Source organism: Elephantulus edwardii, unplaced genomic scaffold (genome assembly GCF_000299155.1).
Source record: "Elephantulus edwardii isolate Elephantulus edwardi_28Jun2011 unplaced genomic scaffold, EleEdw1.0 scaffold00085, whole genome shotgun sequence".
NCBI lineage: Eukaryota > Metazoa > Chordata > Mammalia > Macroscelidea > Macroscelididae > Elephantulus > Elephantulus edwardii.
The window spans coordinates 11858608-11874454 of NW_006399835.1; the positions used below are offsets into that span (position 1 = coordinate 11858608).

The 15847-nt window shown below is 40.7% G+C and overlaps 1 protein-coding gene across 2 annotated transcripts; it reads right to left on the reverse strand.

Moving 5' to 3' along the window:
- Window positions 1-493: 493 nt before the first annotated feature.
- LOC102848694 (NF-kappa-B inhibitor zeta-like) lies at window positions 494-9439 on the reverse strand. 2 transcript variants are annotated; one of them, XM_006890006.1, is made up of 13 exons: window positions 9081-9439; window positions 6862-7001; window positions 6319-6349; window positions 6106-6209; window positions 5861-6004; window positions 5199-5464; window positions 4273-4378; window positions 3755-3901; window positions 3561-3624; window positions 3062-3231; window positions 2084-2194; window positions 1821-1988; window positions 494-698 (listed from the first exon to the last, which is right to left on the reverse strand). In XM_006890006.1, exons 1-13 carry the CDS (start codon window positions 9364-9366, stop codon window positions 645-647), a joined length of 1791 nt encoding a protein of 596 aa, XP_006890068.1. In that variant the 5' UTR covers window positions 9367-9439; the 3' UTR covers window positions 494-644. The 2 variants fall into 2 exon arrangements, with proteins under 2 accessions (XP_006890068.1, XP_006890067.1); XM_006890005.1 differs by having other exon boundaries at window positions 645-698; window positions 5199-6004; window positions 9081-9366.
- Between the last annotated feature and the right edge of the window lie 6408 nt (window positions 9440-15847).

Here is a 15847-nt window from a genome sequence, read left to right on the forward strand (position 1 = left end):
ACCTTACTCATTTACATTTCAAATGTGGCCATGTTAATGACCAGATCTGTATGGGTTCTCTATTGTAAAAGAAAGATAAAAATTATATACAGTTTATGAAGATCAAATTTTAACCATGGGTAATTTTCACCTAGTCCAGTGACCAAAAACCTTCCAATACCAGTTATAACTAATAGGTATTGAATCAGGCCAAAAGAAATCTCAGCATAATATCTACAGAGAAATACAATTTTTAGACATAAATATTTTTCCTTTCAAATACATTCCTTTTTCTTAAAGAAGTATTTATCATTTACCTGCTTTTAAACTGGCAATTGCTGTGTGAGCGATGCTTTAAACCATTCATATCAAAGTCTTTTCCTACCCAAAAGCTACTGTTAATTGAAGTTAATTTTACCATTCACATTAAATTCAGATGTCTAGATCCCAGATAACTGGGTATGAAAAATTCAAATCTGCCAAAAGGAATTGGGTATTTTTCTTCTTTTCGTTTATATAACTCACTATATAATAGTGAACTAAATATGTTTGTTTCATAGAAACAACTTACATTTGCCAATATAGGGCAAATGGTCTATGTACAGATACATTAGGACTGCCTAACTGACAGTGAGTGTTGCCAACCAGGCTCCAAGTCAATGGAGCTAATAAGGTGGGGCTCTCTGCTGAATGGACTTTCCCTTCAGGATACGTCGGATCTGGAAAAGAAAGAAATAGGGTTTATGAAGTCTATTTTTATGGACAAGGTACCCTATTTCCTTCAGAGTTTCACTCCTTTCTTACATACTCTACACTACTCCTGTTGACTTGTTAAGTGCCTAACAAAATATATAACGATCTCTCAAAAAAATTTTAAGGCAACTTAAAAGAGCCTTAGTGGCACAGTGGTTATAGGCTTGGCTATTCAGTGAAAGGCCAATGGGTTAAGCCTCACTCAACAGGAGAAAGATGTGGCAATCTGCTTCTACAGCAGCCTTAGAAACTCTATGGAGTAAACACACTGATTAAATAACTTGAAAGCTTTATCCTGATTGTATACTGAGTATTTTATACGACACAATTATACAACCATAATTGTGTTGTATAAAATATTGGTAAAATATGATCTAATTCAAGATCCTACTTATCTTGAAGAGAGTATCAACTAACTAGAGCCAGAGCCCACATTATATAGACACAAGTAAATTCTGAGTAACCCTGCATGTCAAAGCAGCTACCATGATATCCATGTACCAAAACTCTTGCACATAACTTCATGGATCATATGAAAGCCCTTGACTTTTCATTTGAGTTTAGTCATTAATTTGTACTACAGAATAACATACTGATATGTTTTAGCCATCTCTTGGCCCACATAAGATTGGAAACAACAAATCAGAAAGAGAAGACTTGACAGGAAATGCAATTAATATAGCTGCTAGAACAATCACAATGTGACAATAAAAACAAGGGAAAAAATAACCCTCTCTCTAAAAAACAATCCAAAAACAGAAAAGGGAAAAAAAAAGAATTGGATGGGAATTTAAGTGAATCATTCCTCTCTGACCCCTGAGAATACTGTGATAAACCCACACAGTGAAGAAGCAAATCCTGGGCTGAGGTCTCTGCCTAAGAGATGTTTCTTAAGAGACAAAGAGCTATATAAGTTTATATAAATATCAGTATTACAAACATGATGAAAACTAGAAATCAAAGAAAAGGTTAAATTCTAGATATTCTGTGATTTTAAAAGTACGTAATGACCTACCTACCATCACCATACCCCTCAGAAAGACTTCCACAAAAAAATATTTAAGTTCTAACCCTTCTGTGACCCTCACCTGTTCTCCCACAGGACCATCAGGAACTAAATGCACTGGCTGTTCATTCTCCAAGTTCCGAGTACTGGGGTCTGCTCCCTTTCTCATAAGCAAGCGGACTGCATCCAACTGGGTCACCCGATACTGCAAGCTGGCAGCAACATGGAGGGCAGTATTTCCATTGTAAGCCTAAAGACAAAAGAGATCAAAAAATCAAGTAACACACATCAGGAACGTGGCTTTTGTAAAAGGCACCCAAAGCTTGAAGGTGTAAAGGTCATTACCTTTGCATTCACAAAAGAGAGGCAACTAGGAAGCTCTAAAAAGAGGCGAATGAGTTCCAGATTTGCTTCTTCAGCTGCCAAGTGCAAGGCTGTGCGACCACTTTTACGATCCTGATCAAATGCAAGAAGGAAAATATTCAGTCACCATACTTTGGAACACCCTTTCCACCCAGCCTCGCCAACTTGGCCCTGCAGACTCTAAATGATCTCTTCTACCTAAAATCTTCCTTCATCCCAAAGCTAGAAAGACTGTATTATTCCTCCTTAAATTCCCTACTAGTTGTTTACCCATGTGCTTGTCTGCAAGGTCATAAGATGTAGAAACACAGATTAGTATAGTTTTAACATGTACTATAATTTTAATGACTACATACATAATCTCAATAATCACATAATATCAATAAACTACTGTTTATTATAATTATTACAACCATTTATTATATCAATGTTTGCCCCTTTTTCCAGACTTGTGGTCCAAACTCTATGGTTATATTTCTCTGTATTGTTCATCTCTTCTATTACTAAGTCCCCCACATACTAAGTTTAGCCATTTTTACCCAAAGCACCTATCCCAATCCACAGAGAAGGTCCTCAGGGAATAAAATTTTAATTTTAAAAAAAGATCTATTTTTTAGTTTAAAAGAAAATACTTTGTACAGATACAAAAATCATTAAGAAACTCTATTATAAAGAGCACTACTTCTACTTTCGGCATATACTGGAAGTTAAAATAATGGTATTACGCCAACTTTACGTTTTCCTTCCACATAGACTTCAGAACTAAATGACCATATGAATAGTAATCCAAAGGTTTAAACCAGATCAAAAAAAGGTGACCTTTTAAAAATCTGAGTTCCCTATTCACTCCATTAATTAGCAACAACAACAAAAAGTTCTCAACTGTACTTGGGAACAAATTATAAACATCTTTTGTACTCCTTCCCTCAACCCCATTTCAAACCTCTTCTGTGCGTTTACCTTAGCTTCCACTGCTGCTCCCATTTGAATCAGGGACTTAATGGTGTCAACTAGACTCTTATTCTTCAGTAAGAGCTCCTGAACTTCAGGTGAGTGGGGTTGTTGGTTTCTCTGAAGCTCATGCACCACAGCATTGTGAGCTACAACCGCACAGTGGAGAGGAGTCAGGCCTGGAAGGAAGGAAGAAAAGAAAGAATGAAGCATGGTCAAGCATGTAATTGAGTCTTTCTTTGCCAGTCTATAATTGCAAACCTTGAGAATTCCTCTAACTTCGTTTTCAAATGGGCTACACCCTTTCATTCTTAGTATGGTATTTAATATGCTTAGAATATATGGATCACACTCTCTAAGTTATTTGACCCAGATGTCCCCAAAAGGCCTAACCCAATGCATAGAGAAGGTACTTAGTAAATAAATATCAAATTCAGCAGGTCATAAACAAATATAAAATTTAAAGGAAAAAATATATATTTTGTTCAGTAAAATTCCAGTTGCTTACCTTCATAGTTGGTTGCCTCAAGATCCACAAACTGATTGCTCTTCACAGCTCCCTTCTGAATTGCCTGCAAAATTTAAAGATCCCCTTAACAAAAGCAAAGCTACCAATACGTTATCTATTGGTATCCTGAGCAATTTTAAATCAACTCAAAAGATTACAACTTCTGAGCTCCAAGCCTCCCTCCTGGCTCTTACCTGAAGCACCTGGGAGTGGCCCTTCTCAGCGCAGACATGCAGAGGTGTTCTTCCCCAGCAGTCTGTGGTGTTCACCTGGGCCCCAAGGTTCACCAGGTCCTGCACAATGAGGTGCTGATTGGCAGCTACTGCCACCTGAAAGGCACTCTGTGGAAATTCAAGGGGAAAACACATTTTTTAAAACATGGAACTCTGCTATTACAAAAAATACAAACTTCAATTGAGACACAGAGAAAATAAATCCTACTACTTACTACGCAATTAAATATTGGAAGACAAGGAAATTGAAAGGAATTCAGAGTGGATTTATTACATCCATTTAGTCTTTGGACAAATAATTACAAAGTTAACATTAATAACTTCAAGGTTAATGGGAGCAAAGAGTAAACATCTCAAAGTTAATATTAACTAGACTCTCTTGCTTAAGTTCTGATATTGGTCAATACATAATAAGCATAAGACTGTCACCATTCCCCTTCATGACATTTGTATATTTCAATCTCTGTTGAGATCCTCACCTGTCCATTGTGCTCTTTAATATCCAGCATGTGAAGTGCATTCATCTTCCTTGCAAGGACATAGGAGAGTGCCCTTCGCCCTTGGGCTACAGCAATATGGAGGAACCTGAGGAAAATGGGAAGGAAAAGAGGTAAACTATTTTTTTATTTCACCCTAGTTCATTAGAGGGATATAATTTTCCCTTTAACTCCTTTCTTCAGATGCACCCAAAACAAACATTATAGAGTAAAATTTGTCTTTTCTGCTAGAATCTGAATTGTAGCAGAAACAATTCACCTACCAGAAATAACAAGAAAAATGCCTACTACCATACTGGTCACTTTCAATCTATTCTTTTTGATACTCATAAAAGCTACATGAAGAAAATCTTAAATATCAAGAAACTAATACATAGAGAGGTTAAATAACTTGCCAAGGGCCACAAAGTCTTCAAGACATATCAAGATTCAATCTGTAAGTTAACTTAGCAATTTTTGTTTAATCATAATATAATTGTTCCTGCTCTACACTGTATAGGCTGATCTTCCAAAGCCAATCAGTCAAGAAGATAAATACTTTTGTCAAGTAGAAGCTGTTGTTGTTAGGTGCACTTGAGTCGACTACAACTCCTAGCGATCCTATGAACAACAGATCTGAACCCTGTTCTATCTTCACACTTCCTGACACACTAGAGCCCACTGCCACAGTCACCATGACAATCCACCTGGTCAAGTTAAAACATATCATTTTATCATCCAGGAAAGTAAATAAATAAAAATGCTTCTAGAAATATTAGCTATTGATGAATACAGTTTCTACCTAAATAAGTTATGTTGGTGAGCTAACCACTTACTAACATATAACATGGTATACCTTACAGAAATTCTGTATATGCCCATTAGGTCCAACAAGTGTGTTTTATCAAATTAAAACAAAGGGTACTCACGTGTCACCATCTGCATCCTTTGCAAGAAACTGGTCTTGGGAAATATTTGCCAATTTGCTTTCCTCCTGTTCTACTTGCCACTGGAAAAATGACTTTCCTAACTGTGTGGTGTTCATTGCATTTCCAGCAATGTTTTGGAATGGCAGTGAAGTGTTCATGGGGGAAGAGCCTGCATCATGCCCACTCATGGCCTCACAGGCACTGTTTGGCATCATGCTAAAGTTCTGCAGGTGGACATCATTTTGTTGCTGAACATTAGGGGCAGTCTGAATGGGAACAGCAATATTTTCAGATTCCCTCTGATTACTAAGAAGAGGCGAAAAACTTTGGTCTGGGCAGAAATGAGGTTCCTGAACATCAAAGACATTTTCTTCATAGCTGGGGGACTGAGTGCTGGAATAAGGACTATAGTCCAGATTTGAGCTGTGGGTATAGTGATGTTGTTGTTGTTGTTGTTGTTGCTGCTGCTGCTGCTGCTGCTGCACATCCTGATTCTGTGGAGAATACTGGTACAAGGAAGCCTGATCCATCATTTGTGGAGAGCCACTGACTTGGAAAGGCTGGTATTTCTGAGGTGGGGAGAAGAGCTGCCCTCTGTGGAAGTCCTGACACTGCTCTCCGAGGGAACTCTGAGGGACGATCACAGGGTTCATCCAGCTAACTTGGACAGTGTTCAGGGAAATGGGGCTGCATTCATTCTTAATGTTGATAATGTTCTGAAGCAGATCAGCAGTGCTATCATGTCTGGATTCATTGTGATGAACATCTTCCATGCTCTCCCCTGGGGTTGGTGTTTGGGGTGGAGTCTGAAAAGGAAGAAAAATCAAGATATACACTCACTGCCTTCTAAAATTACCCTAGGAAAACTGCCAGAAGGGTTGTCAGAAGGGAATAGTGAGAAACTTACCAAGAACTGGGTATGCAAGAGAGCTGGCCTTTTGCAAGCTGGTCCATCAGTCAACAAATCAGGGCCTTTCCTTTTTCCACTATATGATCCTGTGTTCTTCAGTTCTGTACCCAAGAAAGAAATAAGAGATCTGTGATCCTTAAATATTTTTTACTTATAATCATACTAAATTAATAAACTTTAAAGTCCCCATCATGGATAAGTAAATCCTACCTGTGAATTGTTCTGCATTCACACTTTGTGTCTGTAAGGGGGGGAAAAAGATTTTTTTCAATTGACTATATATACAAAATAGCTTCCTGCTTATAAACCAGACTTCTCTCTATCACTCTTTACAAGTCACTGTAAAGCTTTGCTATCATTGTTCTATCAATATTTATTTTCCAACTGCATTTTCATCCTATCCTGCAACTTCTCCATTTTCACTTTCACCTTAGGTTAAGATAAAAATAGGATCATTTGGCTTTTGTTAAATTTCAACTATATTCTATTTATCTCCTTGCCCTTAACTTGCCTTCATTTATTCATTGATAACATTTCTCTTGCATATCTACTACATGCCTAGCATTGGGCTTAGTAATAGAAATGCAACAGACAGGACAAATACGGCTTCTGTTCTACATACGGTGCAGTTTAGGAAAGATCACTAGTTGTACCTAGGTCAATAGGGCATAATAATGCTGACAGACTAACCTCCTTAATCCTCCCTCCTCCCAGAAAAAGAAAAAAACCCAACCACAAAAAAATGGGCACCACCTTAAAATCATCCACAGCTTGGCCTGAAGCCTTCTGTTTATGACTTCGGATGTGCAACAGGAGTTCCTTCACCGAGTTTTTCACACGAACACCTTGAAAGGGTCCTCTCTGCTGCCTTCCAACCCCCATATGGGGCTCAACTGATAAAAAAGGGGGGGAAATCCCAATTAAATCTCTTCATAGACACAAATTTTAATAATCTCAAAGTAGAGCTATCTAATGGATAAAGTACTCATTAATAGACTGCAGTCTTTTCCAACTTAATCCACAGTTCTATCCAAATGTTCTGTTGTCTAAAACTACACCCTACAGAATGCTTAAGGAATTCAATTTTACTAAAGTATGATCAGGGGAGTCCCCAGAAACAACTGTAAACCCAAATTCTGGTTCTCTGTCTCTCAACACAATCTACCCATAAGGCATGATCACAGATTTGGCTACCCTCTCTTATCTACAATTATCCTTTCTTTTTAAAAAAACCTTAGGAAAGCAAAGGATAAATAGTGAAGATTTAACTTTTCAAAGCAAAGACTTGATGCTTGGAAAGGTTAAGTCTGTTCATTTCATTCACCTTAGAAGCTGGTGAACAGATGTCCTTCAATTAGCTCAATATACCAAAGCTTAACAATTAATAATGCCTTAGATTTATTATTTTCCTCAGCTCAGCAATGCCAACAAAGCTGCTTAAATTCACTACAATCAAACATATTTATACACATACACACACAGGACTTCCCCTCACCCACTGTTTGTGGAATTGCTAACACAGGCCTTCTAAGTAAAAAGGAAATATGTTTCACATTTAAACTTTGAAACAGGCTTTAAATGCAGCATCTTAGTACAGCATTCCATTTCTGACCAGTAATATGTCACAATCTCCTGGGATATTAGTTGATCACAAAGTAAATACACAAAAAGTCAGGAAATGAATAATTTAGCTACTTCTCTAAATGATTAAAAAAAGAAAACTGAACAAGTAAAAATCTGAATATATATACTTATGTATGTGTATCTCATCAGTGCATAAGATGTACAATTCATTGACAGAGGAAATTAAGTAATGAATTGGTTTTAGGTTTAAGTTTAGCAATGCCATAATTTAACACGGAATTTGTCTGGAATGACGGTAGTTAATTTAATGATGTCACAAGGAGAAAAATTCAACTTCAGAAATCCCCTATGACTATGTGGTAAACCAAGGAACTGGCAAAATAGTTTCAGCCAGATGAGGGCCAAATGTGAAAGAAAATACTTTAACACACACACACACACACACACACACACACACTTCTTAAATTCCTACAGGTCTGACCAGTTGGCATTTGCTGGACCCTTAAATAAAGTGACTATATCACATAAAAAAAGTGTCTTAAAATAAGTCCCACATGTAAAGGTACTTTTTGAAAATAAAAGGTAACCAAATAAGGAGTGCCTAGTACTGGGAACACTGGAAAGAGAATGAGCTTTAGAATACGGCTGATTACACTAGCCAATATTTGACATTTTCAAGATGGTCTTGAATCTACCCACAGTGGCATCCTGTTTTCCCCCAAATTATGAAACTCACTTTCCTAAATTTAAAAAAAAAAAAAACCACACACACACAAAGGAAACCAACCAGTTCAAAACCAATGGTAAGAAACATTACACCTTTCTCTTACAGTACACAGAACAAAAAGACCTGCATATCCTGCTGAATTAGATTTCTGAGACGTGTAACCACCACCAACTATGAAGGCTTTTCATTTTACTTCTTAATAACTGTTACTTTAACATAAATTCTCTTAAAATTTCCACAAAAGCTTAAAAAAGGCAAAAATTAACAACAGAGGCAAAATCTCACAACTGTAAACGAATTACAGATTAATAAAGCTAGTTTACAAAAAAAATAAATAAGACACAAACACATAAGAGCAATAACAAAACAAACCCCTCACCATAAAAGAAATATCGTACGAGGTTCATTCGGCCCAGAAATCAGAGTCCTCTGCTCTGATTAGTTGAAAGCAAGGACAGCAAGATTTCATACACAGTCAAGTGCCCAGAACCAGGTGCCCAGCAACAGGCAAGTGCATTGCGGCTAACTGACCACGGCAAAAGTGGCCATCAGACATGTGGTCGAGGTCACTTTTGGCCACCTCTGGGGAGCACTAACCCCACCCTCCCAAGGGTTAATGATTTCAAGAAAGTAACCCGCGTTGGCCCCAGCAGGTGAGTACCTTGCTGCCGCTCGGCGCGGGGGCCGCCTCTCGGCCGGGACTCCACGGCCCCACAGGAGGACACGGACGACACGGAGAAGTCCGAGGAGTCCGAGCCGGGCGAGCCCGGAGCCGAAGGCCCCGACGACAGGCCGCTGGGGTCGCAGGGCCCGGGCGCCGCGGCCGGCGGGGACGCGCCGTAGAAGTAGGCCAGGTTGAGCGGGCTGGTCATGAGGCCGCAGTCGCCGGCCGCGTCCAGCAGCCCCTCTCCGCTACGGCTGTCGTCAAGTAGCTTGTCCACGATCATGCTCTCCGGCGCGATCGGGGACACTCAGACACTCGCGCCACCGGGTCGCTTGCTACGTGTGGTTGCTTCCCAGCTGCTGCTGGGGGTTGAAGCGCAACGCTCACACTACAGGGACACGACACCGGTAAGGGCGCGGCCCGGGGGCGCCGCATATTTAAAGCGGCCGGGGGGGGCGGGGGAGCCTCCGGCCTCCCCTGAGTTCGGCCCAGCCATTGGCAGCGCCGGCGCCCGCCTCCTGGCCCCTCCTCCGGATGCGTCCTGTTTCCAGTAAAATGTACAGGATGAGGCAATGTGCCCTCCGCCCTCGTCCTGCTCGCGCGACTCCGCCCTAACCGGTTGTTTTCCTGCCCTTCACCTGGAAACCCCAACCTGGCGCGGCCTCCTGCCACCCCGCGCAGCCCGCCCAGCCGAAGCTAGGCCGGCCCTGTCTGGACGCCCTGGAGGAGAGTGCGCGGCACTGGGACAATGTGCCTGCAGAGGGAGGCGGGAAGGCGGCCAGCAGTTGGGAACAGGCCGGCCCGGTTCCCGAGGAGCAGGAAGTTCTGGAAATTGCGCGCCCCGCACCCCTCTGCCCGCCCTGGCCCGCGAGCTTCTCGCCTGCCAAGCATAAGGTGCCTCTTGGCGAGATTCTGGTGCGTCACTTCCAACTCCTTAGATCAACTTTTCTCTTGCCTTTTTTCATAATTTGCCATTATGGTGCCAAAATGAACGCGCCACTCAGATCAGTTTTCTGTTGTGATAATAAAATCTGAACAACTTTTTAAGTGTTTCGTATAGGGCCACAATAAAAAGGAATAGTCACACTCCAGTTTGCTTACAAGCTAACGCAGAGCTTTCTAACCAAAATTATAAACATATACATAAATAACGTCACTGAGGACTAATGTGCGACTGAACCCATATGCATATGAAAGTTGGGAAATGACTAAAGATTTCAGCCTCAGGAACCCAGTGAAAGGTTGCTATGAGTTGAAATTGACAGCAATACGTGGCTCTTGTTATGAGCCGTCAAGTCGCTTGCAACTCATAGCGACCCTGTGTACAACAGCCCTAAACCCTACTCTATCCTGTGCCAGTCTCACCATCTCCGACACACCTACTCCCATTACCCCAGTCACTGAATCAATCTCATCGAGAGTCGTCGTCCTCTCCTGCACTGTCCCTCCACCCTCCCAAGCATGACGTCCTTCTCCAAGGACTGGTCCCTCGCAACATGTCCAAAGTATGTGAGACGAAGCTTCAGAATCCTTGCCTCCAAGGAGCGGCCGGCTTCACCCTCTCCAGGACAAACCTATTTGTTTTCCTAGCAGTCCATAGTATATTCAATACTCTTCTCCAACACCACAGCTCAAAGGCATCAATTCTCTTATCATCCCTGGTCATTGTCGAGCTCTCTGATGCATAGAAAGTGATTGCAAAGACCATGGCCTGTATCAAGCACACCTTAGTCTTCAGACTGACATCCTTGCACTTCACCACTTTAGAGACGTCTCTAACCACAGACTTTCCATTTCCTGGCTGCTTGTGCCAAGAGTGTTGACTGTGGAGCCAAGCAAACCAAAACTGTGAACTTTACTGTTCACTGACATTCAATTATTAAAATCATGCTAGGAGTTTGCAGGAGAAAATGATGAATGATTTACATCGGCCTTTTGAAGTACAGTATCTTAGATGATAAAGTAAATGTGCTCATGCTGCACTAAAAGAAAATTATTATGATTAAAAAATATGAGGGGTGCAAAGTTCAGTGGGCTCTCAAAAGGAGAGACAAGGAAGGAGAGGGTGGCATGGAATAGAGACAGGCCTTTATTGGCCCCCAGCTCATGGCTATCCATGTACAATGAAGCTAAACACTGCTTAGTCCTGTACCATGCTCATGAATTTTCATAGATCAAACCGTTGAGTTTTGAAGTAAATGAGAGTCACAGAATTGTCACTGGCTGAGTTTTTGGAAGTACATTTCCTCTTTTTCTTCCTAGTCCTTATTTTTTTTCTTCTTCAGTATGGAAGCTCTGTTGTTCATTATCATACAAATCAATCTTCATGTTTCCACTGAACCAAATGATCACCCTGTATCCACAGCCTTGATCATCCATATCCCAGACTGTATATTTTCATCAGCATGTCACATCTACAACCAAATCCAAGCATACCTTCACTCTTTTTCAGTGGTTCCCTTTTAGCTTTCATACCAAGTCTTATCTTCTTAGACTGGCAGAGGTACCTGAGACCACCCTTACAACAAGCCTTATCTTCATTACCTTCAGCAAAATAAAACTCAGCATGGTTTTTCACAACCCTAGGGCTTTGTTCCTGCTGTTCATTCTGCCCAAAATGTCCTCCCCTTTCTCACCTGGCCTATTCACACTTACCTTCTGAAGATTCAACACTCAACACACCTAGAACATTCCCTGACTTTTGCTCTCCCTCATCACTGTGCCAAAAGATAACATGATAGATGGAGAAGATTGAAGTTGTCAATTAATTCATCTTGCTTGGATCCACAATCAACCCCTTGGTACCAGCAGTCAAGAAATCAAAAGACATATTGCATTGAGAAATTCTGCTGCCAAGGACCTCTCCAAGGTGTTAAGGAGCAATGATGTCAGTTTAAAGACTATGGTGCACCTGATCAAACAAAACCTTTTCTGCTACTTGTTGTGCATCTGAAAGTTAGACAATAAGGATGATAGAAATGGAATAAATGCCTTTCAGTTGTGGTGCTAGAAAGAGTACTGAATGTCATGGACTGCTAAAAGAACAAATAAATATGTCTTGAAAAAAGTGCAACCAAGATACCCCTTAAAGGCAAGGATGGTATGACTTCATCTCAACTTCATCTCTTGCAGTGTGCTGTTCAGAGGGGGTAAAAACATCATGCTGGGAAAGATGGAGGGTCAGAGAAAGAGAGGAAGACTTTCAACCAGTTGAGCTGACTGTAACAATAGGCTTGAGTATATCTGAGATGATGAGGACCGTACATGTTCAGAGCCATTGTTCATAGAGTCGCTATGAGTCATAGTTGACTCATTAACACCTAGCAACAACGGTAACAATAACCCTAGTCTAGGTTAAGGACCTCTCTTCTGTTTAAGCTTGTGTTGAAATTATCTGTTTATGGTGGTAATTGCCCACCCCCCACCATTCTCCGTAAAGCCCAAGGGTATATATTCTTTATAGCCAAGTGTTCATTTAGTAAACAGGTCCTCATATCTATTGAAATGATGGAAACAAGTAAAAATGCCTCCAAAATTATTTTATGTGCAACACCACAGACATATCAAAGTGGACTTTGTCATGAATTAAAATGCCTCTGTCCTCAATATCTGGATTATTTCAAAACAATTTTCATATATCTTGAAACACAAAAAATCTTGCTCAGGATTTTTTTCTGTTCAGGTCAATGCTGTCAAGGACAAAGTTTTTTCAGGGGCTTTCAAAACAAATATAATTTTATGTAACATATTGATTTGTTCTACTGCCAAGATTCAGGTCTGTTGTTCATAAGAATATCAGTATGAGTCTTAGCTGACTCAATGGCACCTAACAACAATAATAACTACATTGATTTGTTAGATATTTTTCCTGAAAAGGAATTAATAATTTGTTATTCTTGTCATGTTGTTATTACCTAACCCCAACTCAGGGTAGCCCATGTACAACAGAACAGAGAATTACCATCCTTGTGATTCTTGCAGACCAGACTTTTGCTATCTGTAGGGTTTTCACTGGCTGATTTTTGGAAGTGTATCACCAGAACTTTCTTTTTAATCTTAGCTCAATGCTCTATTGAAACCTGTTCAGCATCATAGCAACATGCAAGCCTCTGTTGGCAGATGAATAGTGGCTTCACCTGAAGTACACTGGCCAGGAATCAAACCAGGTTTTCCTCATTCTCATATGGTTATTGTTATGTGCCATCCATTTGGAACCTACCCATGGTTGACTCTCCAGTCGGTTTTTAGAAACAGTAAATTGCACAGAATTTAATGCCCATCTTTCTCCCAAGGAACAGCTGGTGAATCAAACTGTGTACCTTTGCGTTGGCAGCAGTTCCTTTCCACTAGGCCACCAGAGCTCCCTCGCCATAGCAATTCTCACCAGAGCATTCTCCTCACAGCACCATAAAATATTTCTTAACATCTCAAGAAATATTTCAATTTCCATAAGTACTAATAGGTGAAGAAAATAACTCAGAGGAGCAAATGAGATATATACACACACACACACACACACACACACACACACACTTGTTCTAAATATAGATGTGCCTTCAAAACGGCAGGTTCTTTTTAGCCACTAGGGTACAGCAGTGCATCAGACAGGCAAAAATCCCTATCTTCACAGGGCTTACAGCTGATGGTGTGAACATTCTGGTCATATTACCAGACGCTTTTACTGAGTTCTATTGGGAGCTCATATGTTGTAGAAAACCTACAATACCTGGCTTCCCAGTTCCCTGGTAACTACTAACTCACTGCTGTCAAGTCAGAACCAACTCATAGCTGACCGGCAGTGGGTTTTCAGAGGCATTAATTCCACCAAAGGAAATTGGCCATCTTTGTCCCATGGAGCAGCTGGTGGATTTTACCTCCTGCCTTGGGGTTAGCAGCTCACTTCCCTAACCAGTAGGCCACCAGAGCCCCCCTCCCAGGTCATTGCACCCTAAAAAGCAAAACCAAACTCAATGCCATCAAGTAAAATCTCTCAGAGCAACCTTACATTGGATTTCTGAGGCTGTAAGTCATTACAGGAAAAGACTGTCCATCTTTCTCCCATGGAATGATTTACACTGCTCATGTCACAGTTAACAACCCCTCTATTTAACACACTCCACCACACGGACTCCTTCATGACACAGATAGCTGTACTTAGTGCAATCCTTCCAAAAGGGATAGCACATTCTTCTATACAAATAATAGATATAAGATCAACGTAAAAAAAATAAATGGTATACTGTGACACTCATGTGTCAAATGCGATATGGTTACCCATGGTGGACAGTGTTTGGTGGATTTCCCCAGTTAAAACAAGCTTGGAAACAGGAGTGGATTCTACTTCCAAAACAGCTTGCCTCTGGAAACCCTATGAACTTGGAGAAAGGATGAAAATTATACAATTGTTCAGGTCTTTCGTTCATAGGGTCACTATGAGTCGTCTACAACTCGACGGCACTTAACAACAACAGCAACATAGAGAGGACTCTGTGGGCCTCTATGGATAGAAAGTTATGCTACCAAGTCAAAGGTAGGTGATTTTAATCTGCGGCCCTGAGGCCTGGTTTTAATTGTTTTTGGTCAAACATTCTTCTAAGTGGTATAGCACTGGTCTGTTACTGTACAGAGGTAACTCATGGTTGCTGCAAAGCTAAACACTGTAACACCGATGTGTCAAATGTGATAATGGTGAATCTTCTAAAATAATTTTCTATGTTTTTATGACAATAAACTATTAGATTTTGATGCCAAAGAACATTATATTCCTGCTTAGGAAATGTTTCAAAAGAAGGTCAATATACCTGCCCAATGACCTAATCACTATGCAGAAAGATTAGGAACAGGCTTGCCCATTTTAGTACACTTTTCTCAGTGCTGACAGAATGAACTTGAGAGACTTCTAATCACTGTATGTACAACTTTGTATATTAGAGACAGATTGTGTCAGGGCAAAGTTAACCTTGGAGTGTCCTAGAAGACCTACCTCTAGAGCTTTCAGCTACGTGAAAAGTGTTAGCTCTGCCATGCACCACTTTTTTCATTCCATGAGTATTTCCTGGGAACACGTGATGTGCTAGCTGAGTTGTCCACTTTGTAATGTAACTCTCCTGCTTTCCATTAAAGGTCTGTCCTCTGATGGAAGGGCAAAGGAGGCTTCGTTTGCAAGCCAGGTTACACAGTTTCACAAGCCAGCTAATTAGATGTCCTGAATCACAGGAGCACCAAGTACTTGGAAATATTTCCTTAGCATCATATCTGTGATACAATAAATTGATTGTTCAAAATGGCTTTCCTAGACATTGACTTTGACTTTTGCCACATGACTGGGTGGTACTTGTTGCTGTGTACAATCAAGTTGGATCTGACTCATAGATGACCCTCCAGTGGGTTTTCAGAAGAAGTTAATCACATGGGAGATTGCTCATCCTTCCTTCTCCTGCAGGTAGATTCGAACTGTGTGCCTTCAGGATTGCAACGCAACTTCTTGCCAGAGCTGTAGGTCACCAGAGGTCTCCCTAATGCCAAAGGTGTGGCTGAATTATAATTAATGCCTGTACTGCAGTCCCCTGGGTAGGACTATGCTAATACTGTGAATGAGGTAAATGGCAACTTTGGGGTGAAGATATACACATTGGGAGTCTAGACCACTGACAAGTGGATTGGCCAGTTTTGCCATCCTGCAAGGCTTAATCTAAGCAGGTTCAGAAATTTAAAAAAACAAAATTTCACTATCATCAAAAAAGACGTAGAGAGTGCAGTGCTTG

Coding starts and splice junctions, on each gene's coding strand:
- LOC102848694 (XM_006890005.1), bottom strand. CDS start 9,366: ATGATCGTGGACAAGCTACTTGACGACAGCCGTAGCGGAGAGGGGCTG. Junction 3,902..4,272: donor TTAAAGAGCACAATGGACAG/GTGAGGATCTCA, acceptor GAATTTCCACAG/AGTGCCTTTCAGGTGGCAGT. Junction 699..1,820: donor ATGGTCCTGTGGGAGAACAG/GTGAGGGTCACA, acceptor TTTCTTTTCCAG/ATCCGACGTATCCTGAAGGG.